The 27,914-nt window shown below is 37.1% G+C and overlaps 1 protein-coding gene across 1 annotated transcript; it reads right to left on the bottom strand.

The window, feature by feature from the left end:
• Window positions 1–21: 21 nt before the first annotated feature.
• Window positions 22–18,072, bottom strand: tlcd4a (TLC domain containing 4a). The gene is made up of 7 exons (XM_083552299.1): window positions 17,663–18,072; window positions 12,688–12,848; window positions 10,396–10,485; window positions 10,193–10,251; window positions 8,114–8,208; window positions 2,851–2,924; window positions 22–2,688 (listed from the first exon to the last, which is right to left on the bottom strand). The coding sequence occupies exons 2-7, from the start codon at window positions 12,840–12,842 to the stop codon at window positions 2,373–2,375; spliced, it is 789 nt and encodes a 262-aa protein (XP_083408425.1). The 5' UTR covers window positions 12,843–12,848; window positions 17,663–18,072; the 3' UTR covers window positions 22–2,372.
• Window positions 18,073–27,914: the final 9,842 nt, after the last annotated feature.

The following is a 27,914-nucleotide window of genomic DNA, read 5'->3' as shown; positions in this document are numbered from 1 at the left end:
GTGAGAATAGATTACACTCAATCCAATTGAAGGTATTGCTTTACTGAGCAAATGGGGTTTTGGGTCAGAGAAATGATACAAATATATAAAAAATGAAAGAAAAAAAAACAGAAAATCAATTAAAAGAAGTAAGCGATCTTGGTCCTGCTTCATACAACTCAAAATCACACACATTCATCCAGACAGATTAAAACGCAGTGAGGCTGCTTGTTCTGTGCTTGATGCAAAGAGCAGTATCCACAAACATAAGGTGGTTTGTTTTAATGTAAGTTACTTAAATTAAACATAGGAGCCAAATGAGTTTACACTACGTTCTAACTACTCAAAATTCAAATTAAAGTTCCCAGCGGCAATTACACAAGCCGTTCACTGAGTTTACAGCCATCGCTGTAAGGTTTAGCTCTCACACGGAAGGTTTACAGATATGCATTTATGCATTACAGTCATGTATTACATAAATGAAATGTATTTACATCCAGTATGAAAAGTTTTTTTTAAGTACCATGAAAAGGTCAGACGGAATCTGAAATTTGGCATTTGGGCAACATGTTCAGACTATATTAAGACATATCTTAATGCTGGTGTACCTGAATCCATAATAAAATCGAAAAGCAAACTTTTATTTCATATTTCATACACTAGAACTAAGGCATGAAGAATATGACAAAAAAAAAGAAAAAAAAGAAAACAAGACATGAAAGCTCAGTCTTATAAAAAATGCATAATGACATCAGAGGATGTTAAAAATGGGAAGTTAATATCTCTTAAAGGGCATTTAGGACAAATAATGCAAATGATAATGACTGGCTTAACTGTGAAAAGAATCTGTACTTACTATTATTCACCATAATGTAGCACAAGGATTCAAGTAATTTATTTATTAAAAATAGATCTTTCAAATTTAAAGAGCAAATAATTCCTCTATATCACGTCATCATACACACATACATAAATACTTTGAGTTTTGAATATAAAAAAAACCTGTGTCATCCAGTTATATAATGTTCTGAGATTTTTCAGATCCAAGTGTGTGTGTGTGTGTGTGTGTGTGTGTGTATATTCTACACTAAAAATTTCACACAAAGCGACATGGTACATCTCAAGCTAATTTGAATGTGTTGAATGTGAACTGGTATTCTATATATTTCTAATAAGATACATCTCACATTTGTTCTCCATTACATAATACACTTCATTTAAAAGAATAAATAGACATGTACATGCTGATCTAGTTCTGGCTCAAATAAATTAGGCATGATGCAGAAACAAATCTTCAGTGACAGCATAAAAAGAAACATCATCCATAAGGTCATGTCCATGACCAAAGCCTTTTACAAAATATTGGACTGTTTGTACTCTACGGTCACTGTACATTAAACTAAAATAAGTCTTTGTGCATGTGCATTAATAATTCTTTTAACAATGCAAAACATTCAGAGAGCTACATGCACTTATCCCCTGCACACACAATGCAGAGTTGTGTAGAATTTCAAGTGTGAGTGTGTGTGTGCACGTGTAAACCATTCCCAAATCCAAAGTAAAAAAATCTAAACTGGCTTGCAGTAATAACAGATCAGTCCAAGAAACAGTCCAATTATGTTCATCAGCTCCAAAACCAAATCTAGGCGAAAATGTCCGTTCCAGCATCATTTTCATTTTTCAAAAAGCAAAGACAGAAGTGTGTCCCCCATCACACAAAAAAAAGTGCACTTCTCTTCTTGATTACAACATCAGAAAAAAAAAATCTAACTCTAAAATGTCCGTGCACATTCACAGTTAAACCGTACCAGCATCCTTGGCATAAAGATGTCGTCCTGTTCATATGTGGAATCCTGCTGTAATGTCCTGGAGGTGGTCATAGACTGTTTGTCTATGAAGTGGAACTTCAGAGTAAACATGGTGGCTGTTCAAGTTTATTTATGGCAGTGACCGATGAATAAATTAGATGAATGTGGCACATTTAGTCCAAGTAAGACTTTGTTTGGTTTAAAATTTAAAATTAAAGCCTCACTTTCAGGCGATAAAAATATAATCAGCTTAAATATAATCTAAATTAAATTTTCAGTGCTCTCTGAGCTAACTATTTTTCAAATGTTGGGCCCAAACCACTGAAGTAGGTGGAATGTCCTCTACATCTTAATCTGACACAAATAGTCTGCTTGCAGCACAAGAATCACTGAAAACTTTGATCATGTATTGTATTGCTTTGGGGTGGTTTCTCCCAGCTTCAAAAGTAAGTGAATCCATCTAACTACACAGCTGCTGCTGGCTGACTCACAGTCTGTCACTCATAAAACAACAGAGTGCTCTAAAGATCTTTTCTAAGGATCTTCAAATCCCCCCCACTACAGAGAGTGAAGTTTCTTCCAGGCTTAGTTAATTTTTCCATTTTCTTGAGTCTGGGATTTGACGTGCCGGCCAGAGCGTAGAACTTTATAGCAGCCGCGAACAATCTTATGCATCCACATGACGTTCATGATGTCCAAGCAGATGCTGGAAAAGATCCAGGCACTGCGGCCACCAAATGACACCCTGTAGAAGGCCTCCGTGCCGTATACAGTGTACATACGGCTGTAGTACACGGGCATGACCGCGATGCGCACCATGAAAAACACAGCTGCCATGAGCACACCATTGACAATGTTGAGTCTGGAGGATTTAGGGTAACCTAACACTTCAAAAAACCAGCTGCAAAACACAAGCACACCCACATGACCACAACTTACAATTAACTATATTTGTATTTTTTGTAATAATTGACATATATTAAGTGGAGTTTGTTTTCATTTGTAAGGAAGTTAAAGTTGTAGCTCACAGAGGTAACTCAACAGAAAGCACTGGAGCACCTACCGCTGGTTCACACATGGGGTGGAAAACTCTGCTAGCAGACGGAAGTTAGCAAAATAAGGCAACATTCCTTGACCCTGAAACCACACAGTAAAGAACAAGGAACAGACAATGACAGACAAAATGATATAATAAATAGGCAACTGGATTAGTCAGATAACAGCACAATGTATCAATGGTTAACCATCTTTTGGTTGGATGAAGCATAGAAGAGCAACTCCAATAACCTTTATTACTGATCCTTCATCAAAATGCTTCTGCATAACTAGTCACTGAATACTAGATATACCCAATATAATTACAAGCAGCAGTGTTGGTGAGTGTTTTACAAATGAAACTTACTCTCACCTACTCACTTTCTCACTCACACAAGGTCACTGTCAATCTCGAGCCTTTCTCAGGAACACTGTGTGTGATGTGGGGATACACCTTGGATAAGACACGTTTTATCTCATCTCATTCACACATTGGGGCAATTTATCTTAGCCAAGCCATCTACAGGCACTTTGTGGAAGGTGGAAAAAAAACCCCAGAGGAAGCCCACACAAAGAAGAGGAGAACCTAACCAGAACTGTAGTCTAAGTTCAGAATTAAACATGGCCTCATAGAGTTGTATAAGAAGTTATCTAGATAATCTATTAACAAGAAAATAAGTTTAGACTCTGTGACTGTTAAGATTTAAACAATGGTGTCTGGTTTCGGAAGATTTAAAAACTCTTGATTTATTGCAATATGAAAGCTTGTTTGATAAAAAAATAAAATAAATGGATACTGATTTTACAAGAATAAAATTTTACAGGAATGTACATATCAATGTAATCTGCCTAGCAGCTAGAAATTTGGCAATAGAAATAGTGTGGCTTCTTTGAGATCTATTTCTAATTTCTAAAAAAAACAGGACATTTGGTCATACTGTGTCTGAAACATTACCTAATCAATATTCATTTGTTGTTTATATAACTATTGTACTCGCAATTATAAGGTTATACTGCATATCAGCATGGCTGTGATTAGCTAACACTACATCATAGCCTTGCCAATATTCAGTATAACTACACTCTTAACACTTTACCTCGTCTAGATCCACCTTAAAGCTGTACTAACTGAAGACACCTTTTTTACATTATATGAAGCCTATATTACATATTTCTTGGGCTGCAATTAACAATAACTTTGATAATCGATTAATTAGACAATAATCCCCCCCCCCCTATTAATTGGATAAAAACTATATATTTTTTCAATTTGCTGCTTATTATAACTATACAGAACCCTAATTCAGGGTATTCATGTATAAAAATGTACTTATAAAAATGCAAAAGCCATATATTAAGTTTAATTATCTTTAATTAATTTAGACATTATAAAGCGTCTACTGGCTGCTTGTTGAGGAGTGCATGGGATTTCTCCTTTGAACAAATTCACTCATGCTGGGTTGTTTCTTTCTGTAGACAAAAAAAAGAAAAGAAAACTAAAATGAAAAGGTGAAGCAAATTGTGTAACAACATTTGTATTTTGCAGATAGCAAGTTGACAACCATGTTTAAAAAAAAACCTATATAAAATATAATACATAATTGTTTTGACAATTTTTGTAAAAATTAAAAGTACACAAATATTTTGTTCATTTGTGAATATATAAGCATCTAGAATATAATGAATTTAATGTTGTATAATAATTAAATGATAAATGCATAAATTAAATATGCAAACATTAAAAACAAGCATTTAAACATATTAAAGCCGCAGTGAATCACATTTTGAAAACAAAAGTTAACTGTTGTAGACAAATGCTATAAAAAGAGAATTAAACGGAGAAACACAGCGAGCTACAGGCCTGATTTAAAAAATAAAGAAATAAATGCATTGGTGTAAAAATGCATAATCATTCGATGAAAATCACAACAGTAATTAGAAAATGTAATCGTTTACAGCTATTTGCTGCTTTTAGATTTAGTGTTTGTTTGCACTGTTTTAATTGAATTCATCACTATGTCGCAAGTGAGCTGATGCCAGAACTAAATTAGTGCGACTGTCCCAAAGTTAACAAACAAACAGTTCACACAATAGCACTTCATTAAACTACACCATTTTTACATGATGAGGTTTATACAGATTTTTCTTACCGTGCTGATGTTTCACCTTCATCCATGACACCCGTGTGTTTTCTTTTCTTGTGCTTCCATCTCACACAAGCTCCGCTTTACATAACTTCCAGGTACAGTTATCTTTGTTGCGTTTAATATAAAATGGTCCCATGCCTTGGATGAATTGGGACGCACACTTGTTCCTGTCGCAGGTTGACCCTCTGCTGTCCACTATTTTCGCGGACGGCTGTGTTATCTATCCTTAACGCTAAACCGAAACTTGAACAGCCCAACTAATCGATAACGGCATTCGTTGACAACAAATTTTATGATCGATTATTATCGATTTTATCGATTAGTTGTTGCAGCTCTACATATTTCATCAAGATATTGTAATGAACATTGCATTTGCAGTTGCTCTTCTGTATATTTGGCCATAAATGGTGACTTTGTCAAATGTAGCTCTACGCATGTTGACCCTTTAGTTTCTAGTCCAACACTAGAAAACATGAATAACACACTTACCTTGAGGGTAAAATTGAATTATAGCATACTTACTCAACAGTGGACTTGGACCACAAAAAAAGAAAATAGAAAAACACCAGCATTTGCATACTAGTACCCCTAGGCACTGGTAAGTCCATACTGTAACTGGGCTTCATAGCTGCAGTGTTCCACAACAGCACAACAGCAGACAAGACAGGAAGGAGTCTAGATCTAGATCAGCCAAGCCTGTTGCTTTTGTTTAGAAAGCACTAACCTTGCTGTGGTATTTTTGCATGTTTGGTAGTCAGTAAAAGTGAGACTTTGTTATTCAAGACGTCATGTCAGTTAAAGACAAAGACAAACAAAACAGATTCTTTGGAGAAAAAAGAAGCAAATTGAAAGCAAAAAACAACAGAAAAGCTGCAACAGCAACAATAATTTTTGTCCAACATGCACTATATATTAAAAAACATATATGCTAAACATTTTTGAGGATATGGTCTTTTAATGGCCATAGGCACTGGTCAATCAGTTTAACTTTGTTCTGTAGTGAGACAAACTCATAAATGCCAATCAAAAATACCAAGTGATTGCTACAGCTTCCTAAAGTACTATTAAAAGCAAACTATATATACTAAATACTAAACTTATATGTTACTCTCTGACATTATTAACACTCAGCAAATGGTTTATGAGAATTTTGAATCTGTGTAAAATAACCAGAACCATTTGCAAAACTGACAAACCATCAAAATAACACAAGGAACATAACAAATGCTCATGTCTTTTTAAACAACAAAGACGAATAAAATACAATGCTGAGAGACTCCAAGCTCATGATGAATCTATTCCAAACCTTTTATCATTTTTAATATTTCTGTTAGTTGTATTTGACTTCATTTAGCAGATATGAAAGTGTCCAGTAACAGTATGGCCCTACATACATCATTTAGGTATAATTTTTAAAGAAGTTTTAAATTTCATTTGGAGGTTGGTATAGATCACAACCTCTTTCACCCACTAATATTTCCACTGTGCTTTTTTTTTTAGATTGGCCAAAGAAACAAATTACAAAAAGCAAAACCACTAAGCCACTGAGCTGGGCACACAGGATGTTTTTGCTAAACTAAGCACTTCCTGTCATGCTGTTAATTGTGGGTCAGAACAAAATTCGATACTTGTTCAATATTTATGATCATGTGGCCTGGCAGTTCTGTAATGTAGAGTTGACTCTCGGCCACAGTCATATATACTTCTTATACAAGTGAATTCTGTGGCAAAACGCAAAGAAAAATCAAAGTGAACAAGCGGAAAGGACAAAGAGATCTCTCTTTCAGTCGCATCCATAATAAATAAATAAGATAGTTTATATTAGTTCTGCACAGCTTATGACATTTGCCAGATGCCCTTATTCAGAACGACAATTATCTTATTCTTACAACTGAGCAGTTGAGGTTAAGAGGCCTTGCTGAAGGGCCCAGAAGTGGCAGCTTGGTAGTGCTGAGACTTGAACTCACAACCTTTGGAAGTCCAACATCTTACCCACTGAGCTACCACTTCCCTGTCATTAACAATCATATGCCTTAATAGGCACGTTGTGTCTGCCACGTTTTGGAAAAGAAATTATGGGCATGAGAGAAAGAGCTGAAAAGGAGGCTAGAGATATAAAGAAGAGAGAAAACATTTTTGCATATGATGAAAACATGCATTCAGCAGACCCTCCACCAGAGGCAGCAACATCAGCAGTGTGTGAACTGTGAGCTGGTTACTGCATGCACCCAGTCAATGCAAGAAAAAAGCATGGTGGAGGGAGAGCAAGGAAATGTGTGACGATTTCCAACATTAACTTCACTGAGCAATCCATGCAAAAAGTACCATCATCAACAAGGCCATAATCAACTACAGAACCTGGCATCCTAGAAAGTTTCAAACTAACAGAGCCAAAGGTGAACAGCATTAACCACCATTTTTGTGTAGCTCATTTAACTGACTAAAGGTTAAAAAAATAATAATAATAATTTTCTGCTTAAATTAAGAGCTATCAGGTCTGCAAAAAGTTGGAATTATTTTACCCTAAAGTTGTGTGTACTCCCATAATCATACTGCTATATATGATTTAAACAGTAAGCAATGTTAACAGGACTTACTAGGCTAATATTTCTGCAGAGTTCATGTGCAGGCTGCTTTTTATAACCTGCTCATCAGTAAGAGTAGCAGTTCACTGTTGCTGTTTTTTTGGCACAGGTGCACAGTCTATAACCAGAACATGCATCTACAAAAAAAGCTAATTTTTGAATAAAATCAGTTCCAGCACCAAAATGCTGGCAACGGTGTGGCAGCTCATCACCATGACAACATCTTAATCGATTTTCATAACCAAGTAAAACATATACAATGCAGCAGAACTGCATTTGTAGAACTTCATTTGCACATATAAACACTTGGAAATAATGATTTAAAACAGAGCAATATGTATCTCTCATCTTGTGCATAACTGTTGACTATGATGTTTTCTTTGTGCTGTGAATAATGTCACTATTACCCATAGAATCGGATCAAGCCTGGATGTGTTAGTAGAGAACAGTGAGCTTTTAGCAGCCAATTCACACCTCTCAGGTGTCACAACTGTTCACCCTTGGCCAACTCTTTCCCATCTTGCCTGCACATTCTGCTCTTGGACAATAGGGAACTCACCAGTACAAAGTAGTAAGCATACAATGCAGCCAGGTGGTGAACTACAAAAAACTTGTCCCCTATCGCCCTCCAATAGTAAAATATGAGCAGCAGATCTGAAAAAAAAAGGAAATAGGCTCATTTGCAACCGTCTCTCATATTGTAAATGTTTTACTTACATTGTCACCTAGATGTAACAAACTACTCCACTCCACTACTATCACATTCTTGCAGAGCGAAGTGAGATTATTAATACATATGCATGATTTTATGAGAAGAGCTCTTAGCAATTCAGTCTAATCACAACACAACTTTGACACGCTCCACTTTATCAGCTGAAGCAGCAATAATTTTTAACATGGTCCTGGAATTCATTCTAAATGTGGGGTAAAAGGAAATACTCTAAAAGCCGCATATAATTCAAACTTGCTATGAACAGATTTTGTATGAGGATTTATTTATTTTTTACATTAATTTTTGAAATATACAGTCCACTCTAAAAGTATTGGAACAGCAAAAGCAATTCTACTGTTCGAAGACATTTGGGGTAAAGATTAAAATATGCCTTTATTTCCTGATATTTACAGAGGTGTTAAGCAATTTAAAATATGGCATCTTTGGTTTGCCCTACCAAACACATGATTGTCAGTTTTTTTCTTGTTACCCAGGTGTGCCCTGTAAAGACTGAATGCTTTAACAATTAATAGCTTTGAATGTCATCTCTTGGGATAAACCCTGAAGCCATCTGTGTGGAAAATTCAAGCAATTTTGAAACTGAAAAAAAGAGGCAAAATCTATCAGAGCCACTGCACAAACATTGGGCATAACCAATACAATCATTTGGAATTCCTCAAAACAGAGCAGAACCAACTGGTGTACTGACAACTCAGTCAAAGAAAACAAGAGAAACATTATGTGAGCTGTGAAGAAAAATGAAACAATAACATCCAGCTGTGTGAATCCAATTGTAAATTTCCCTCTGGGATGAAGAAAGTGATCTCTCTATAACTGTTTATCAATCCACCTTTCAAAGATGAGTTTGAGAGCAGAAATACAGAGGCCTTTACACATGATACAAACAAGTAAGACCAGATTGCAAAATATAAAGAGACAAAATAAGACAAAAAGGTCAGAACCCAGATTACCGTCTGATAAAAAGTGATTGGCAAGGATGAGAGTAGAAAAAGTCTCTTCACGATTCAAAACATACTGTACAAGCTCAATTATCAGGCACAGTGGAGATAATGTCATTGCATTGCATGTATGCTGAACAGACTCTTTATGAACGATGAACTCATGATTATAGCAGACACATATAACAGAAACATTCTGGTCGAATCCAATTAAATTTGGGGGGTCTTCATCAGGCAGCAAGACAATGACCCAAAAAACACCATGGAAAGTTTGGCCAAGTCAATCACAAGGCTGTAACAAAATTGAGCATGCATTTCACCTCCTGAAAGGGAGACTGTAAGGAGAAACCCCACAAAATACTTTAGTAATGTTAGCCATTGCAACCTTGGACATAAAAAAAATATTAAGGTTTATTCACTTTAAGACTGCTCAGTGTTGTTTACTTAAATCTGTTCCAATAATTTTAATTACCTGAAAATTTGGTGGTCGTTGTTTAACACATCTAGATGTGAATATCAGGAATAAAAGCTGAAATTCTGATCTTCTCATATTTATCTTTTAATCTCAAACCTAACCTAATCTAATAAGTGCCTCATGTACAATATATAGCAAAAACAACAGGATTGGCCTTGCAGTTCTATACTTTTGGAGAGATTTGGCTTCATTAGCAAAGGTTTATTGCCTCATAAACATGTACATTTGCACAGATGGCAAACATATTGTAAAATACTAATTTTGCAACTTTAATGCCTGTTCTTTTAAAGTTAGCTAATATTGATTCAAAAAGTAAAAGGTATACTACATTAAATAAATGTAATCTGAGCATTAATTATTTATTAAGAAAACAAATCATAGTGTTGTGGCATGTCTCACATGAGTCTGAGGCAGTTTTACATGCTTTCAGACTTTATTTAATAACTCACAAATCCATCTGCATGTAATGAGACTGCAAGATTGAAATCTCACCAGATATGAGGTAGCCTGTTGTTATTCCCACGTTTATCTTCACCAATGTTGGATCTCCCCTACAGGGTTAAAGACAGAGTAAACAAGTCACCGCTGGGCCCCTGCGGTGAGGAGAATGACTGCGAGCTGGCTCCAGCTGTATTCATTCCTACAGCGCAGTAATGCCACATAATTCTCTGCATGCAGTATGACAGTTCTCTTACCACACAGGGTCCTGATTGATGGCTTCATCAAAGAAAAGGATGTAGAGGCAAAAGAGCCCGACCAGTATGGCATGGAATGTGGACACTGTCCTAGAAAAACAGAGATATATATCCACAGTATAGCATTGGAAAAAAACACAATTTGATTGGCACAAGTAGTATAAACCAAGTGTCACATAAAAATACAGTGCTGCATCAGAATTTTAAAAAAGGCCAGACACTCCATTGTGCCTCATAATTCTCAATGTGTGAAAAAACACGCTTCCTGACACTATGTTCTTACATACATGTTTACTTTTTGTCCATTACATTGTGAGCATGCAACTACAATTTGCATGATTATGTTATAATAAAAAAATAAATAATAAAAAAGTGTCCTCCCACTTCTCAAAGCTAACAAAGTCAATTAGACCGAAACACACGATATTGATGAGATTGAATTTGTAGTTGTAATACAGTTAATTATATTTGGACTAGCTAAAGGAAGAACTACAACACCATGCAAACTAACAAAAAACAACAACATTGTGTTAAAAGTGAGCATTTTAATTAGCATTTGAGATACATCGGAAAATTAACTTGTTTTAAATTAAGACGGAACAGTGCATTTAAGACTTTTTAAGGCCTAAAATTAGTTTTTTTTATTTGAGACTTTTTAGACATTTGAAGGCCCTGATTTATCTTTAATCAGAATATTAGACACTTGTGGTTTCAGCAGATTCTTCATGTTCTTTCATGCTCTCAGTGAATCACATTAATAGTTCCATTGGGCTTGTAAACATTGTAGAACAAATGCTTAAAAAAAAGAAATTTCTAGCGCAGCATGCTTCATAGTCTTTATTACACAGAATACACAACTGTGAGTAGGTGGCCACATTTGTGCCTTTACTTGTTCAGATTTTACTCTTTAATGTGTCTGTTTCAATTCTACTTGGGATAATTAGAAAGAATACAGTTACAGCAAGTTATTAGCATGCGTGCACCAGAGGTGGGAAGTAACGGAGTACAAATACTTCGTTACTGTACTTAAGTAGATTTTTCTGGTATCAGTACTTTACTCCACTATTTATTTTTCAGACAACTTTTTACTTTTACTCATTACATTTTTACACAAATATCTGTACTTTTTACTTCTTACATTTTCAAAACAGGCTCGTTACTTTAGTTTTAATCCACTGATTTGGTGAAATATCAAATTTCTTTTTTCACTGCGTGCTGATTTCAGCCGAACAACCGATTTCCTGATACTGCGCGTCTTTTTCAATCCACTGAAATACATTCATTAGGTAACAACATGGGCGTAAATCCAGGGGGGAACAGGGGGGTTGTGCCCCCCCAAAAAAAATTATCTAAAAAATATTGCACTCTTTATTGTAAACAATATATCTATGTATAACTATATAATTGTATAAGTAGAAAAAAAACAACGCAAAAATGCATTTAGAAACAGTTCCCCCCCCTCCCCCTCCTCACAGTGGTTTGACCCACTGCCTGCTTTCCCAGTTCATCTCACCTACTCTACACACTCGAGTCAGGTGTGTGTTCATCTCACCTACTCTACACACTCGAGTCAGGTGTGTGTTCATCTCACCTACTCTACACACTCGAGTCAGGTGTGTGTTCATCTCACCTACTCTACACACACGAGTCAGGTGTGTGTTCATCTCACCTGCTCTACACACACACGAGTCAGGTTTGTGTTCATCTCATCTTCTCTACACACACACACGAGTCAGGTGTGTGTCTGCGGCTCAATTAATGTTCAATTCCATTACCTAGGGTATTTTATTTACTTTAAATAAAGCGATTCTCTTTAATGTAGTAGATGCAGATTTACTTATAAATTAGTTGCGGCAATAATGCTGATTAGCGATGTAATTTTCCATGAATCTGCTCTATTAGCGATTAAAATATGACTTATCTAGTTAACGTTAGCTTGTTTACAATAGCTTGTAGCATAGTGCACTGACACTAACACGCCAAAGCCGTTTCCCATGCAGTGTTTTATTTGGGACGACTTGGTATAATGGCATAATCTATCTAATATTAATATGATGTGAGGTCCAGTTAACAGCTAAAACAGGTAGAAGTAACTACAACTACTTTTTACTTAAGTACATGTCAGAGCCAAGACTTCTTTACTTTCACTTAAGTAAAAAGGTATAATCAGTACTTCAACTTTTACCCGAGTATTTTAAAACATAAGTATCTGTACTTCTACTTAAGTAATGGATGTGTGTACTTTTGCCACCTCTGGCATGCACACAGTGGAATGTGTGGTATGTGTGTTACCTTGAGTTCCACTCAACTTGCTGCTTGTGGCTGAGTTTCCAGAAACCTGGGCTGATCCTGCATGACAACCAGGGACTCAAGCTGTGGAAGAGCCACTGGAAGGTGCAAAAACTGACTGCTGCAATAAGCAAGATCAGCTGGCTAAAGGCATCCATGGCCACCTAAAAGATGGAGAAGCACAGAAACAGAAAAATCAACAATCAATGAGCTACAGCACCTGTGCTTCAGTTCTGCCCACAATGATGACTTTTTTGTACACATACCTGATGAAGAAGAAGTAGGTAAACAACCTTTGGATTGTACAACCTTTGTGCTGTTTAGACTGAGATTTCAGAGCAAAGAGACTAATGCACATACTGTACACACGTACACCAGTTGAGTTCAGTGTACTGTAGGCTACGAACACTGACAAACTATCGTGTCTTGCTTTATTTTAAGCACCATTCAGATTCCTGCAATATATTCATGTCAAGTATGTCACAGGATATACTGGACAGACAGCACCAACAATTTAACCGTAGGATCTATAAGTAGTTCAGGAGCACAGCAAAACGAGTTCTCTATTTACACAGACACAGAAGGTGGCGGTGTCAATGAATGGATGATTTTGCAGACATAAACTACTTTAATGCTCTATTTGTGTCCTTCATTGAGAGGCATCAATTTGTCAATTAATTTGTCCACACTGATACAAAGCACTGTGATCCTCACAAAAGAAAGAAAGAAAGAAAGAAAGAAAGAAAGAAAGAAAGAAAGAAAGAAAGAAAGAAAGAAAGAAAGAAAGAAAGAAAGAAAGAAAGAAAGACAGCCTAGGAAGAAGCAACAAAAATCTGGCGTCTATCTTTCATAGAGAGCACCCACTATTAAACTGCACTTTATTTATCTAGGCTGACTACTATACCTCTGTATACAAATAACTGTACACATTTAATGCACAGTATGTTTATGCTATATAAGGCAAAGGACTAGTTTTGGCAATGGTTTGCTTCAGATTGTTTCAATACAATAATGACAAAATTAAATACAGGATAATAAATCAACGTTTTGCAATGATCTCAGCCTCTGGATTTGAACTCCATTGACATAGAACTTAATATGTTCTGAATGGTAAACTGGACCAAGATCCTTCTATGATTTAGTTAAACATCGTTAAACATTACAGGAACAATGCTGTTATTCGCTATAAACTTTTACTAAATATTAACTGGTGCCAATAATATTGAAACCACTGTTGTACCCAAGAAGTGTTTTTTTTTTTTTGAGAAAATAAATCTGTACAGTATCTCAGTTTGGTATTATATACAAACAGTATACTACCTGTCATTTTTAACAATTTTGTGCAAGGCAGCAGTTGCCATCTTCCAGTAATCTCAGCTCATGATCGCATTTTTGCAGCGGGGGATAAGGTGATAAAATTCCAGAAAAAACAGAACAGGTTTGTTGCTCAACACTGTCAAGAAGGTAACGTTCAAACAAATTCTGTGGGTGGCAAAGTTAAATGGGGAAGAAGCAACTGTGTATTCCAAAAAAATGATTGCAAGTGTCCCTGAGACAAACATGTTAAAAAGCTCTTACCTTTGGAGACCACAATCTACCAACCTAAATTTCCTGCTTAATAACTAGCCTGCCAACATAATCAAGATAGATCCAAGCAGAAAGTGTGTTCATTTTGGTTTATCTGTATCATAGAGTTATTTTTTCTCATTTCACCTCACGCTCCATGACCCTGACAAGGAAAAATTGCTTATTATAATGAATAAATTAGTAAATAAATAAATAGTCATTAAGTCACCACAATCAAGGTAACTATGGTCACCACACCTCATGGTAAAAAAAAATGCATGAGACGTATGCTAAACTATGCTAAGAAAATTTCGCCTTACAGACAGTCAAGGCAGAGAGCAACGGAACACAGGTTGTTAATTAAAAACCTTGTGGACATGTTTCTAGCATATAAATTGTGCAATCTGATAGATCAAACATACTCCAGTTTCCTTCCACTTCCTGAAGTTTAAGCATAGATGAACCGGATACAATATATTTAATTGCAAGGTGTATGCGGTGCCCTTGTTCCATTTTCCCAGAATCGGCAAATAAGGATTTAGGATCAGGATACTGCGGTCACTAGATTTCCAAGTCTCTTGAAGAGTGTTGTTTATTTTGGAATTAATTTTAAACCTACAGACTCAATGCTGGAGTTATGAGATGTAAAAAAAAAAATGATAAAGAAGATGTTCACCACACATCAAAACACAGCAAATTTCTGGTATGCATTGAGCTTAAATTTTTATTTTTGAATTACATTCAACATTTTCAGTTTCTCTTCTCTCAAATAGTCTTCTAATCCAATTCTACTTCTCTCAAGAAAGACACATACCCCGTGTTCCCAGTCTATTAAAAAGCCATCATTTTTATATTTTATCATCTTGAATTGCATTGAACACATAAGCTAGTTAAAGAAAAGCTCTGTTCTGGTGTCTGGGCATTTGATGTAGTCTAAAAACAGAGGAAATCCTGTCCAAGAGCATAAATAGATTGATAAAGTAAAATGTACTAAAGTTACAGAGGAGAACAAAGAATAGCTTTGTACAGCACCACAAGCTTATGCAATCTTAATGAATACTTCAAGGGAGCTGAATAATTTTTTAGACTGATCCTAGTAGCAGCAAAACTTTCATTTAGAAATCAAATATTTTATGATAGTTACAGTAATACACGGTTTGAACAAGCTACAGAAAAATATTTGCTAAAAATCACAATGGCAGCCGATGTGCTTACATAACAACACCTACAAAAGAAAAAACAGTTTTGTTTAAACTCCTGGATGTCATCTGGACATCAACTGCCTTTAAGCTAGCTGCTATCACAACACAAATAATACTATAACATTATAACAACAATGATTAGTTGATTAACTCCCACATCTCTAACATGAGTGTTCTTTAAGTGCATATTATGAGATTTCACTTATACACATCGTTTACGGTTTCATCCTAAAAATAGTATTTTAAATTTCTCTATTTCTTGAACAATGAATTAAATTGTCATGCTGGATACAAATGGACGGTAATATGTGCCTTTACAAAAGAAGTCAGTATTATTGAAAATCTGTCTTCTTTTTTTTTTTTTTTACATTTTGATTAAAGTATGGAAGGCATTTTCTGCATTAAACATTCATTCTTTTTGTGATCTAAATACACTTCTGACTGATCTGTTTACAAACCTGTTTATCTCAACTACTTGCTATTTATAATAGAAATCCTCAAATATGCTGTTACCTGAGGCAATAACTGCTTAAAAGGGTGTGTGTAGTACACACCCTTTTGTGTAGTACTGCACTGCACATTGGACACTAAAAAGTAGCTCTATTGAGATCACAATAGCCACACTATCATTGTAAATATTAGCTGGTTACAAACTGTCTGAAAGCATTTTATAGGTTATAAACAGGTGTTACTCCTAAACACAGACATGCAAACCACAGATGTACAGAGGAGACAAACTGTGATTTTACCATGCAGATAAACACAGTGTGTGTCAGCACTGCAGTGTGTGCAACCAGGACTTGGCCAATCCGTCACACTAGGACATTTCCATACGGTCTGCGCCCTTGTCTGAGTCAAACCAGACTTACTGCATGCTTTCTCCATCGATATAAACACCTGAGTACAATCTTATCTATAAGCCATTCTTGCTGTTTTTGACACAGGAACTTAAAGACATGGTGTCCCACTCCCTCTACGTGACAGCTTGTTTTTGTGTTCTCAGGCACCTAGGGTTCCTTCACCCAAACTACTCCCAAGCTAGAAGTGCAACGACTTACAAAACTTAAAGTAATAATTGTGGGGTTGAAAGTCACACATGCACCGAGAATTAGCATCCCTTTTGCAAGCCTCTATAAGGAATAGTGCAGCTGTCTGTCCATCACTATTACTTTAATATCATGGAAATGTATTTAAAGTTGTTCCTCATATATTCTGTCACAAGTGCCAGTTGTCAAGGGCAATTGCCTACACTGAGACAAGGCGACATATGTAAAACACAAACAGCAACTCATTCCGACATCAAAACCAGCAATGCACTATGGACTCATTCATTTGAAATGTGTGTAGATAAAACTCCAGAGCATTGTATGTCCTTTTTTAGACTACCAGTAAAGCTGTTTGTTTTAGATATCACAGCTGCCATGCCTGCAATTCTTCAAGGTCTCGGGTCTGTTCAATGATTACCATTCTCAGAAAGCTTGGATGCATCGATGGCATGTAATCTGTTATTTAAAAATGTGGATGGAGAAACAGCAGACTAACAGGAGCCCAAATGTTCTCTTCAGGCTGAATTTTGAGAACAAATCATATGTGTTAGATACCAATAACTTCTAACAATCTGCCAGAAATATAGAACTGGTAAAGGATTAATGGATAACTCAAGACTTGCAGGCTGAGACTGAAAAACACTCAATAACGCCAGGACCTAGAGTAGCTAGTGAACGCTGCCATTACCCAGTAATGACGTTTCCTGTCAAACCCATATACATTTCCTGCTTATAGAACTGGTGTACCACCACCAAATAAACCTGACAAACAAGGAAGCAAGCAGTGAGATCGAATGAGCTTCATGAAATCTGAGTTTAAACTATGCTTCAGTGCAGAACAACGCTATAACTAGATGTGCCATGAATGTTTACGTATTGATATTAATAAAGTGGAGAGACCACGGCTAAAGCCTGCTCCTGTTACTGTGTGTAAGAACACAGCTCCATATATCTCCCAGCGACATCTTTCTCCAATGCAGCCCAGATTTTCTTTTTAAAAGGGTGCCAAAAAATACTCGATTGGTGAAATCATAGACGTGGTTTGTACATGTTTTAAAACACCAGGCCAGCTCTCGTCGTAATGCCCACAAGCCCCCAAATAAAAACAAGAAAACAGAAACAAGAATCGTAACAAACGATGTCTGGTTTATAGGTCATGCTTACCTGTTGTCAAACATCGACCATGCCAGCTGGCGTGTTCAGGTCCGTCGCTGCTGGAATTGTCAGCTATTTGAGCGCGGCGGTTAAACGCTTCAGGGGCTGGCAACCAAAAAAAAAAAAAAAAAAACGTCCACTCGCGGCGTGTGTGTGTGTGTGTGTCTGTTTGTGCTCGCCCAGTCACTCAGCTGCACCGGTTCTCCTCCACACCGCCGCGGAACACTGCTGCCGGTGCTTCATAACAGCTTCATGTGTGCTGGATCATCTCCGTTCTTAACGCCATGAGTGGTAAAAGTTGGTTCGGTAAACGTAGAAGAACCGAGACATGCTACAGCAAGATGCTGCGAACCTCAAGCGCAGAGATGGAGGAGGTTACAACAGGGCAAAGCGCCGAGAGCCGCCGGCATCAGGTTTCACTCTCACCCTTAAAGACATAGGACATTAATACACCGATCTGTGTGAGAGAGAGGGTGTGTGTGTGTTTGTGCTATACAATGCATAAATGTATTTACAATAATGTATTTATTTGGCAGACACGTATTTCCAAATCTACACACAATCAAGGGTCTTCAATGGGCCCGGGACCCAGGACCCTAATATTATTTTAGTAAAAGATATATGAACTACACAACAACTGGGGAGAGCACTGTTCAAATATATATTCTGTCCTGATTAATCTGTGCAGAATAGGGAAGAAAGGTGATTTAAGTCACTTTGAACGTGGCATGGTTGTTGGTGCCAGACAGGCTGGTCTGAGTATTTCAGAAACTGCTGATCTACAGGGATTTTCACGCACAACCATCTCTAGGGTTTACAGAGAATGGTCCGAAAAAGAGAAAATATCCAGTGAGGGGCAGTTCTGTGTGCGTAAATGCCTTGTTGATGCCAGAGGTCAGAGGAGAATGGCCAGACTGGTTCGAGCTGATAGAAAGGCAACAGTAACTCAAATAAGCACTCGTTACAACCGATGTATGCAGAAGAGCATCTCTGAATGCACAACACGTCGAACCTTGAGGCGGATGGGCTACAGCAGCAGAAGACCACACCGGGTGCAACTCCTGACAGCTAAGAACAGGAAACTGAGGCTACAATTCGCACAGGCTCACCAAAATTAGACAATAGAAGATTAGAAAAAACGTTTCCTGGTCTGATGAGTCTCGATTTCTGCTGCGACAATCTGATGGTAGGGTCAGAATTTGGCGTCAACAACATGAAAGCATGGATCCATCCTGCCTTGTATCAACGGTTCAGGCTGGTGGTGGTGGTGTAATGGTGTGGGGGATATTTTCTTGGCACACTTTGGGCCCATTAGTACCAATTGAGCATCGTGTCAACGACACAGCCTACCTGAGTATTGTTGCTGACCATGTCCATCCCTTTATGACCACAGTGTACCCATCTTCTGATGGCTACTTCCAGCAGTATAACGCGCCATGTCATAAAGCGCGAATCATCTCAGACTGGTTTCTTAAACATGACAATGAGTTCACTGTACTCAAATGGCCTCCACAGTCACCAGATCTCAATCCAATAGAGCACCTTTGGGATGTGGTGGAACGGGAGATTCACATCAAGGATGTGCAGCCGACAAATCTGCAGCAACTGCGTGATGCTATCATGTCAATATGGACCAAAATCTCTGAGGAATGTTCCCAGTACCTTGTTGAATCTATGCCATGAAGGATTAAGGCAGTTTTGAGGACAAAAGGGGGTCCAACCCGGTACTAGTAAGGTGTACCTAATAAAGTGGCCAGTGAGTGTGAAATAAATATATATACAGTGCCTTGCGAAAGTATTCGGCCCCCTTAACCTTTGCGACCTTTTGCCACATTTCAGGCTTCAAACATAAAGATATGAAACTGTAATTTTTGTGAAGAATCAACAACAAGTGGGACACAATCATGAAGTGTAACGAAATTTATTGGATATTTCAAACTTTTTTAACAAATAAGAAACTGAAAAATTGGGCGTGCAAAATTATTCAGCCCCTTTACTTTTAGTGCAGCAAACTCTCTCCAGAAGTTCAGTGAGGATCTCTGAATGATCCAATTTTGACCTAAATGACTAATGATGATAAATAGAATCCACCTGTGTGTAATCAAGTCTCCGTATGAATGCACCTGCACTGTGATAGTCTCAGAGGTCCGTTTAAAGCGCAGAGAGCATCATGAAGAACAAGGAACACACCAGGCAGGTCCAAAATACTGTTGTGGAGAAGTTTAAAGCCGGATTTGGATACAAAAAGATTTCCCAAGCTTTAAACATCCCAAGGAGCACTGTGCAAGCGATAATATTGAAATGGAAGGAGTATCAGACCACTGCAAATCTACCAAGACCTGGCCGTCCCTCTAAACTTTCAGCTCATACAAGGAGAAGACTGATCAGAGAATGCAGCCAAGAGGCCCATGATCACTCTGGATGAACTGCAGAGATCTACAGCTGAGGTGGAAGACTCTGTCCATAGGACAACAATCAGTCGTTTACTGCACAAATCTGGCCTTTATGTAAGAGTGGCAAGAAGAAAGCCATTTCTTAAAGATATCCATAAAAAGTGTCATTTAAAGTTTGCCACAAGCCACCTGGGAGACACACCAAACATGTGGAAGAAGGTGCTCTGGTTAAATGAAACCAAAATCGAACTTTTTGGCAACAATGCAAAACGTTATGTTTGGCGTAAAAGCAACACAGCTCATCACCCTGAACACACCATCCCCACTGTGAAACATGGTGGTGGCAGCATCATGGTTTGGGCCTGCTTTTCTTCAGCAGGGACAGGGAAGATGGTTAAAATTGATGGGAAGATGGATGGAGCCAAATACAGGACCATTCTGGAAGAAAACCTGATGGAGTCTGCAAAAGACCTGAGACTGGGACGGAGATTTGTCTTCCAACAAGACAATGATCCAAAACATAAAGCAAAATCTACAATGGAATGGTTCACAAATAAACATATCCAGGTGTTAGAATGTCCAAGTCAAAGTCCAGACCTGAATCCAATCGAGAATCTGTGGAAAGAACTGAAAACTGCTGTTCACAAATGCTCTCCATCCAACCTCACTGAGCTCGAGCTGTTTTTCAAGGAGGAATGGGCAAAGATTTCAATCTCTCGATGTGCAAAACTGATAGAGACATACCCCAAGTGACTTACAGCTGTAATCGCAGCAAAAGGTGGCGCTACAAAGTATTAACTTAAGGGGGCTGAATTATTTTGCACGCCCAATTTTTCAGTTTTTTATTCGTTAAAAAAGTTTGAGATATCCAATAAATTTTGTTCCACTTCATGATTGTGTCCCACTTGTTGTTGATTCTTCACAAAAAATTACAGTTTTATATCTTTATGTTTGAAGCCTGAAATGTGCCAAAAGGTTGCAAAGTTCAAGGGGGCCGAATACTTTCGCAAGGCACTGTGTATATATATATATATATATATATATCAGTGGTGGGCCATGCATTTGGTACCTGGGCCTACAGTGGGGACTTAATCCACCTCTTAATACCACCATCACGTCGCACTTATAGAAACCATTAATACTATACAAAAACGCAATATAACAACACGTGGCATTACAGGGAGAGAGGTATTTTACATATGGAGGGTAAATACCATTTTAATAAAGCAAGAAACCCAGTTAAGACAACTCCAAACCTTTACACTACCACCGCAACTGTGCCACCTACATCATCTGGAGCAGTTCAGAATCAATATTTGTCTAATAACATGACAAAAACATTAAAATGTAAATAAAATACAACCTACTCACCGGAGATGCAGACTCATAATTTGCACCGCTCCTCAGAGGCTGAACCAGTGGTACCGCTCGTATTCACTGGTCTGGAAGTGTTGAACAAACCATTTCCCGAGCTGAGACAAGCTAGCTACCTTCAGGGTTGTCCAACCACTCCTCACGATGTCTAGCTTTTTTGGAAAATAGATTTTTAAGTACAGTGCCTTGCGAAAGTATTCGGCCCCCTTGAACTTTGCGACCTTTTGCCACATTTCAGGCTTCAAACATAAAGATATAAAACTGTAATTTTTTGTGAAGAATCAACAACAAGTGGGACACAATCATGAAGTGGAACTAAATTTATTGGATATCTCAAACTTTTTTAACAAATAAAAAACTGAAAAATTGGGCGTGCAAAATAATTCAGCCCCCTTAAGTTAATACTTTGTAGCGCCACCTTTTGCTGCGATTACAGCTGTAAGTCACTTGGGGTATGTCTCTATCAGTTTTGCACACCGAGAGACTAAAATTTTTGCCCATTCCTCCTTGCAAAACAGCTCGAGCTCAGTGAGGTTGGATGGAGAGCATTTGTGAACAGCAGTTTTCAGTTCTTTCCACAGATTCTCGATTGGATTCAGGTCTGGACTTTGACTTGGACATTCTAACACCTGGATATGTTTATTTGTAAACCATTCCATTGTAGATTTTGCTTTATGTTTTGGATCATTGTCTTGTTGGAAGACAAATCTCCGTCCCAGTCTCAGGTCTTTTGCAGACTCCATCAGGTTTTCTTCCAGAATAATCCTGTATTTGGCTCCATCCATCTTCCCATCAATTTTAACCATCTTCCCTGTCCCTGCTGAGGAAAAGCAGGCCCAAACCATGATGCTGCCACCACCATGTTTCACAGTGGGGATGGTGTGTTCAGGGTGATGAGCTGTGTTGCTTTTACGCCAAACATAACGTTTTGCATTGTTGCCAAAAAGTTAGATTTTGGTTTCATCTGACCAGAGCACCTTCTTCCACATGTTTGGTGTGTCTCCCAGGTGGCTTGTGGCAAACTTTAAACGACACTTTTTATGGATATCTTTAAGAAATGGCTTTCTTCTTGCCACTCTTACATAAAGGCCAGATTTGTGCAGTATACGACTGATTGTTCTCCTATGGACACAGTCTCCCACCTCAGCTGTAGATCTCTGCAGTTCATCCAGAGTGATCATGGGCCTCTTGGCTGCATCTCTGTTCAGTCTTCTCCTTGTATGAGCTGAAAGTTTAGAGGGACGGCCAGGTCTTGGTAGATTTGCAGTGGTCTGATACTCCTTCCATTTCAATATTATCGCTTGCACAGTGCTCCTTGGGATGTTTAAAGCTTGGGAAATCTTTTTGTATCCAAATCCGGCTTTAAACTTCTCCACAACAGTATCTCGGACCTGCCTGGTGTGTTCCTTGTTCTTCATGATGCTCTTTGCATTTTAAACGGACCTCTGAGACTATCACAGTGCAGGTGCATTTATACGGAGACTTGATTACACACAGGTGGATTCTATTTATCATCATTAGTCATTTAGGTCAACATTGGATCATTCAGAGATCCTTACTGAACTTCTGGAGAGAGTTTGCTGCACTGAAAGTAAAGGGGCTGAATAATTTTGCACGCCCAATTTTTCAGTTTTTTATTTGTTAAAAAAGTTTGAGATATCCAATAAATTTCGTTCCACTTCATGATTGTGTCCCACTTGTTGTTGATTCTTCACAAAAAATTACAGTTTTATATCTTTATGTTTGAAGCCTTAAATGTGGCAATAGGTCACAAAGTTCAAGGGGGCCGAATACTTTCGCAAGGCACTGTATGTCCGAGATAAATTTTTCTTCCTTCGTAGGCATAAAAAAGTCTAATCTCAGATGCTACACACAGCTGTAACTTTGCTGTAACAGTTTCCCTCTGACCAATCAATCAGCTGATGCTATATATATATAAACTTGATTCCAAAAAAGTTGGGACACTGTACAAATTGTGAATAACAAGGGAAATGCAATAATTTACAAATTTTATAAACTTATATTTTTATTCACAATAGAATATTGATAACATATCAAATGTTGAAAGTGAGACATTTTGTAATGTCATGCCAAATATTGGCTCATTTTGGATTTCATGAGAGCTACACATTCCAAAAATTTTGTTACAGGTAGCAATAAGAGGCCGGGAAAAGTTAAATGTACATATAAGGAACAGCTGGAGGACCAATTTGCAACTTATTAAGTCAATTGGCAACATGATTGGGTATAAAAAGAACCTCTCAGTGTCTCTCAGAAGTCAAGATGGGCAGAGGATCACCAATTCCCCCAATGCTGCAGCGAAACATAGTGGAACAATATCAGAAAGGAGTTTCTCAGACAAAAATTCCAAAGAGTTTGAAGTTATCATCATCTACAGTGCATAATATCATCCAAACAATCTTTGTGCGTAAGGGTCAAAGCCGGAAAACCATACTGGATGCCCGTGATCTTCTGGGCAGGGCTCATTTAAAATAGACTGTGGCAAAGTGGAAAACTGTTCTGTGGTCAGACGAATCAAAATTTGAAGTTCTTGTTGAAAAACTGGGACGCCATGTCATCGGGACTAAAGAGGATAAGGACAACCCAAGTTGTTATCAGTGCTAAGTTCAGAAGCCTGCATCTCTGATGGTATGGGGTTGCATGAGTGCGTGTGGCATGGGCAGCTTACACATCTGGAAAGGCACCATCAATGCTGAAAGGTATCTCCAAGTTCTAGAACAACATATGCTCCCATCCAGATGTCGTCTCTTTCAGGGAAGACCTTGCATTTTCCAACATGACAATGCCAGTGTATAAAGTTTTCTCTGGTTCCAATGCACCTGCTAAATAATTCATATCCATAGGGTTAAGCTGGTTGTGTCAGGGTAGGGAAATCTTTAGAGATAGGAGTTGCATTTGCACAATATCTGATCACTGGTAAAAAAAAAATTTAATTGTATAATGACATGCTTAGATTTGCTTTATAGGTGGTTTATGGATGATTACATATTACAAGTGTAACATCATGGTGGAGGTCTAGACTGGACATGATTTACACTCAATGTCAATTCTGATGATTCTGACCCAAACTTTTTAATAGCACTCACCCAACAGGACTGGTATGGATATATATACAGTATATATATATATATATATATATATATATATATATATATATATATATATATATATATATATATATATATATATATATATTATTTAAGTATTTCTTTGAGCACTTGATTATTGATGCTGTAAAATTCACTTCCAACACACAATTAGTCATTAATTCCTTGAGTAAAATATCACAGCACTGGTAGTGTCACTGCCTAATCTTTTCTTACCAGGTTGGACCAGGACTGTTTTTGGAGTTCCTTTTAGTCCACCAGAGGGCAGACAGTGTCCATTTAAATTGTAGCAAAGCTTGACAGCAATCAGAACACAAACACTGCCACACACTGTTTCTATTTAAAAACTCAAGATAAACCCAGAATCCTCAGGCCACAGGATAATAACAAAGTTCATGCATCAGATGTCTTATTTTAACTTGACCTCTTCTTATAAATGACTTCCAAATTTGTGTACATAGTCGAATAGAGCTTCACTGACGCTCTGTTTGGTATTCCTCAAGTGGCCAGAAATTGAATATATTATTTTCACAAATGGTGATCCTGCAGTATTAGTGAATTTATGATGTCTTTCTGTCTGTAAGAAAAGACTTAAGGAAGAGCTCATGGTCCCATGATAATTACTTTCACATTCTGTAAACAAAATCCTTTCTTGTTCAAACTTATGTATAGCAGACATAATAATCTAAATCCAACCATGAAGCATGTCATACTCTATATATTTTTTTTAAACTAACCCACAGAACATACAAATATGTCTCTCTGATAGCGATCTATATGATAACAATCTTTCCAACACAACCAATCATTGAAATCTGCACTAAATTAAATCTGATTAGTTTCAGCCACTCTCTGGAAAACTGAGATTCTGTGGGAAGCACAAAATGTGTTCTTCATTCATCATTATCTTTTTCCACCTTTTACATTGCCCATCCTTCTGTTCCCATTATACCACAATTCTGAGCATCCCGAGGAAACACACAGTGCAGATGCACACCGGTGAAGCCCAAAAAAGATGTCACAGCTGTATGGCCATAGTCTTAGGCTAGTTATATAACTGTATATATGTTATGTAAGATATTTATTGCCAGTTCAGATTATTTTTCTCAGTCTTAATAGTTCAGAGATTGTTCAAATCCAGTATTATGTGATAAATCACACAAAACTACATATACACACATGCTGTGCATTTATTTAATAGAAATACCAAATGCACAATTCTACATTTAAAGCATCATTTATAAGAGAAGAAGCAGTGAATTGACTGGGGTCACATGCAAAAAGTTGTTTTTCATCTGCTACACTTATTAAAACATTCAGAAAATAAAAACCTAAGTTTTAAAATGTAGTGTGCTGGTGTTGTAAGGTACTCCCTTGAATTGAACTCTACTGGTGCATGCAGATGACTTAAAAGAGAAATCTGGTAAATGAATAACAATTCCCCTGTCAGAGGAATGCGCCGCTATGAAAAGGAAACATGTTTAGAATTACTTAAATCCTCCTGTTTAGTCTAAGATGACTGGTGCACCTCTGTTCAAGGCTCTGTGCAAGAGTTACATAATGTTCTTTTATAATGTTCTTTTGAAACATTCCTTCGAAAACAATTTGTAAGCTGTTTAAAGAACATTTATTTAGGATAAACATTTTTCTGTGTGAAAAGGTATAAAAACAGTGCTGGATCAACTATTCAAACATCATTATTGTATCCCAAGCTTGCATGTACAGTAACCATGTTGATTCTTCTGTGCACACTTCTAAGAATTTCTCACCATTTATTGGCTGCTGTTAACACCAGTTACAGGAAGTGAGTGCTTGAAATAATAGCCTGGTCTAATGTTTTCTCAACTTCCAGCAAATGAACCTGCAAATGTGCTAGAAGCTCCACCAGATTAGGCTGATCAATAGGTCTTCCCTGTTCAATAGTGTGCTCCTCTCTACATCCTTAATAAATCATTTATAGGTTTCCATTGTTTCTCTGTGTGTTTTATGACTAAAATACAAATACATGTATTTATGGTAGAGGCCATTCCTTTGAAAGGAATGTAATAGATGACTTATACACTATGAAAAAAGAGGAAATCTTACGTCTCTCTTTTTACCACATGAAATATTTAATATCTGCAACTTCATTGCTCATAGGTTACTAACTAATTTATGGTATGGAATGCAAAACATACATTAGCCATCACTTCTCAACCATGAAACCAGGTTGGCAATTAACTAACTTTCAACAAAATGTAGCCAGAAAAACAAACAATCCACAAGAGAAGATACACAACAGGATGCTTATATGAAAAAGTGTATAGATTATTATTATCCTTAGATATCTGGACTAGGATTTTAGGAGAATGATGACCCAAAGCCTAACAACCATTTTGTGAATATTTAGAAAAAAATGTTTCCTTAAGGATTCTTTAGATGAAGATAAGAGATATTTAACACTAGTAGATTAAGTATAGTTCATTATCTAGTTGTTGATGGGTAATTGGTTGACAACATTAGCAAATGTCTTGGGTGTTAACTCAAATATGCTACCTTTTTAACAGATATGCAGGTAAGACATCTGTTTTTAGCTGAAGACTGATTAACAGCAGGCTACAGAATTATGGACATTCCTTTAAGCGATAGTAGGAAAAACAACAAGGAAAAGCCGAACACAAGGAAAAACTTAAAGCCTTATAACAAGATAATCAGTAACAATTATTATTTTTTTTTTTAAATCTTCTTCAAAAACAATTTTATCAATGACTTCCATTCAGAACACAATTATTTTTTATTTGCAAGTAAAAGACCACAGACATACCATTTGCTAACAATAAATAAAAGTTCTAGTATACACTCTTGCCAAATTAGTTGGACTTCCTCATGCTTGAGTTATATTTAACCACCTACAGCTAAAAATAAATGTGATCTGGAGTGGCTACAGAACAATCTAGTATCCCTTTGTACCTGGAAAAAAAGCAAGGAAAGGAAAAGAAAGGAAGCATTTTCTTTGTTTGATGTCTATGCCAGTTTCAGACTTTTGGAGATTGGTGGATTTAGGTGTTCTGTTGGAAATTGTCTACTCAAATCGAATAAGGTCCTGGGTGTTAAGGATATTCATAAAATGTAAAACTATATTTGAAAACTTCTACAACATCTACACCCAAATTCAAAGACATTGAATTGTCACTGACAATATAGGACAAACTAAATCTGTGGCTAGAGTTTAAACTATAAAAGTTAACAAGATGTAAATAAATATTTGAAGAATTTTGAACAGGATGATGCTCTTAATGCAGCACTTCCCAAGATTAAAAAATAACTCGCTGCAAGTGGTTCCACTTACAAAGGCATGAATGGAATTTTATTGCTGATTGTGGATAG

This window comes from Silurus aristotelis, assembly GCF_946808225.1.
Source record: "Silurus aristotelis genome assembly, chromosome: 1".
In the NCBI taxonomy this organism is placed as follows: Eukaryota; Metazoa; Chordata; class Actinopteri; order Siluriformes; family Siluridae; genus Silurus; species Silurus aristotelis.
The sequence above is the reverse complement of the archived record's forward strand: the minus strand, read 5'-3'. Positions and strand labels throughout refer to the sequence as shown.

What these genes read in the sequence shown, in the direction of transcription:
- tlcd4a (XM_083552299.1), bottom strand. Translation starts at nt 12,842, where the DNA reads ATGGATGCCTTTAGCCAGCTGATCTTGCTTATTGCAGCAGTCAGTTTT. An exon ending in ATCAATCAGGACCCTGTGTG is followed by an intron (nt 10,252 to 10,395) that starts GTAAGAGAACTG and finishes TTAACCCTGTAG; the next exon opens with GGGAGATCCAACATTGGTGA. An exon ending in ATGCTTACTACTTTGTACTG is followed by an intron (nt 2,925 to 8,113) that starts GTGAGTTCCCTA and finishes GTGTGGTTTCAG; the next exon opens with GGTCAAGGAATGTTGCCTTA.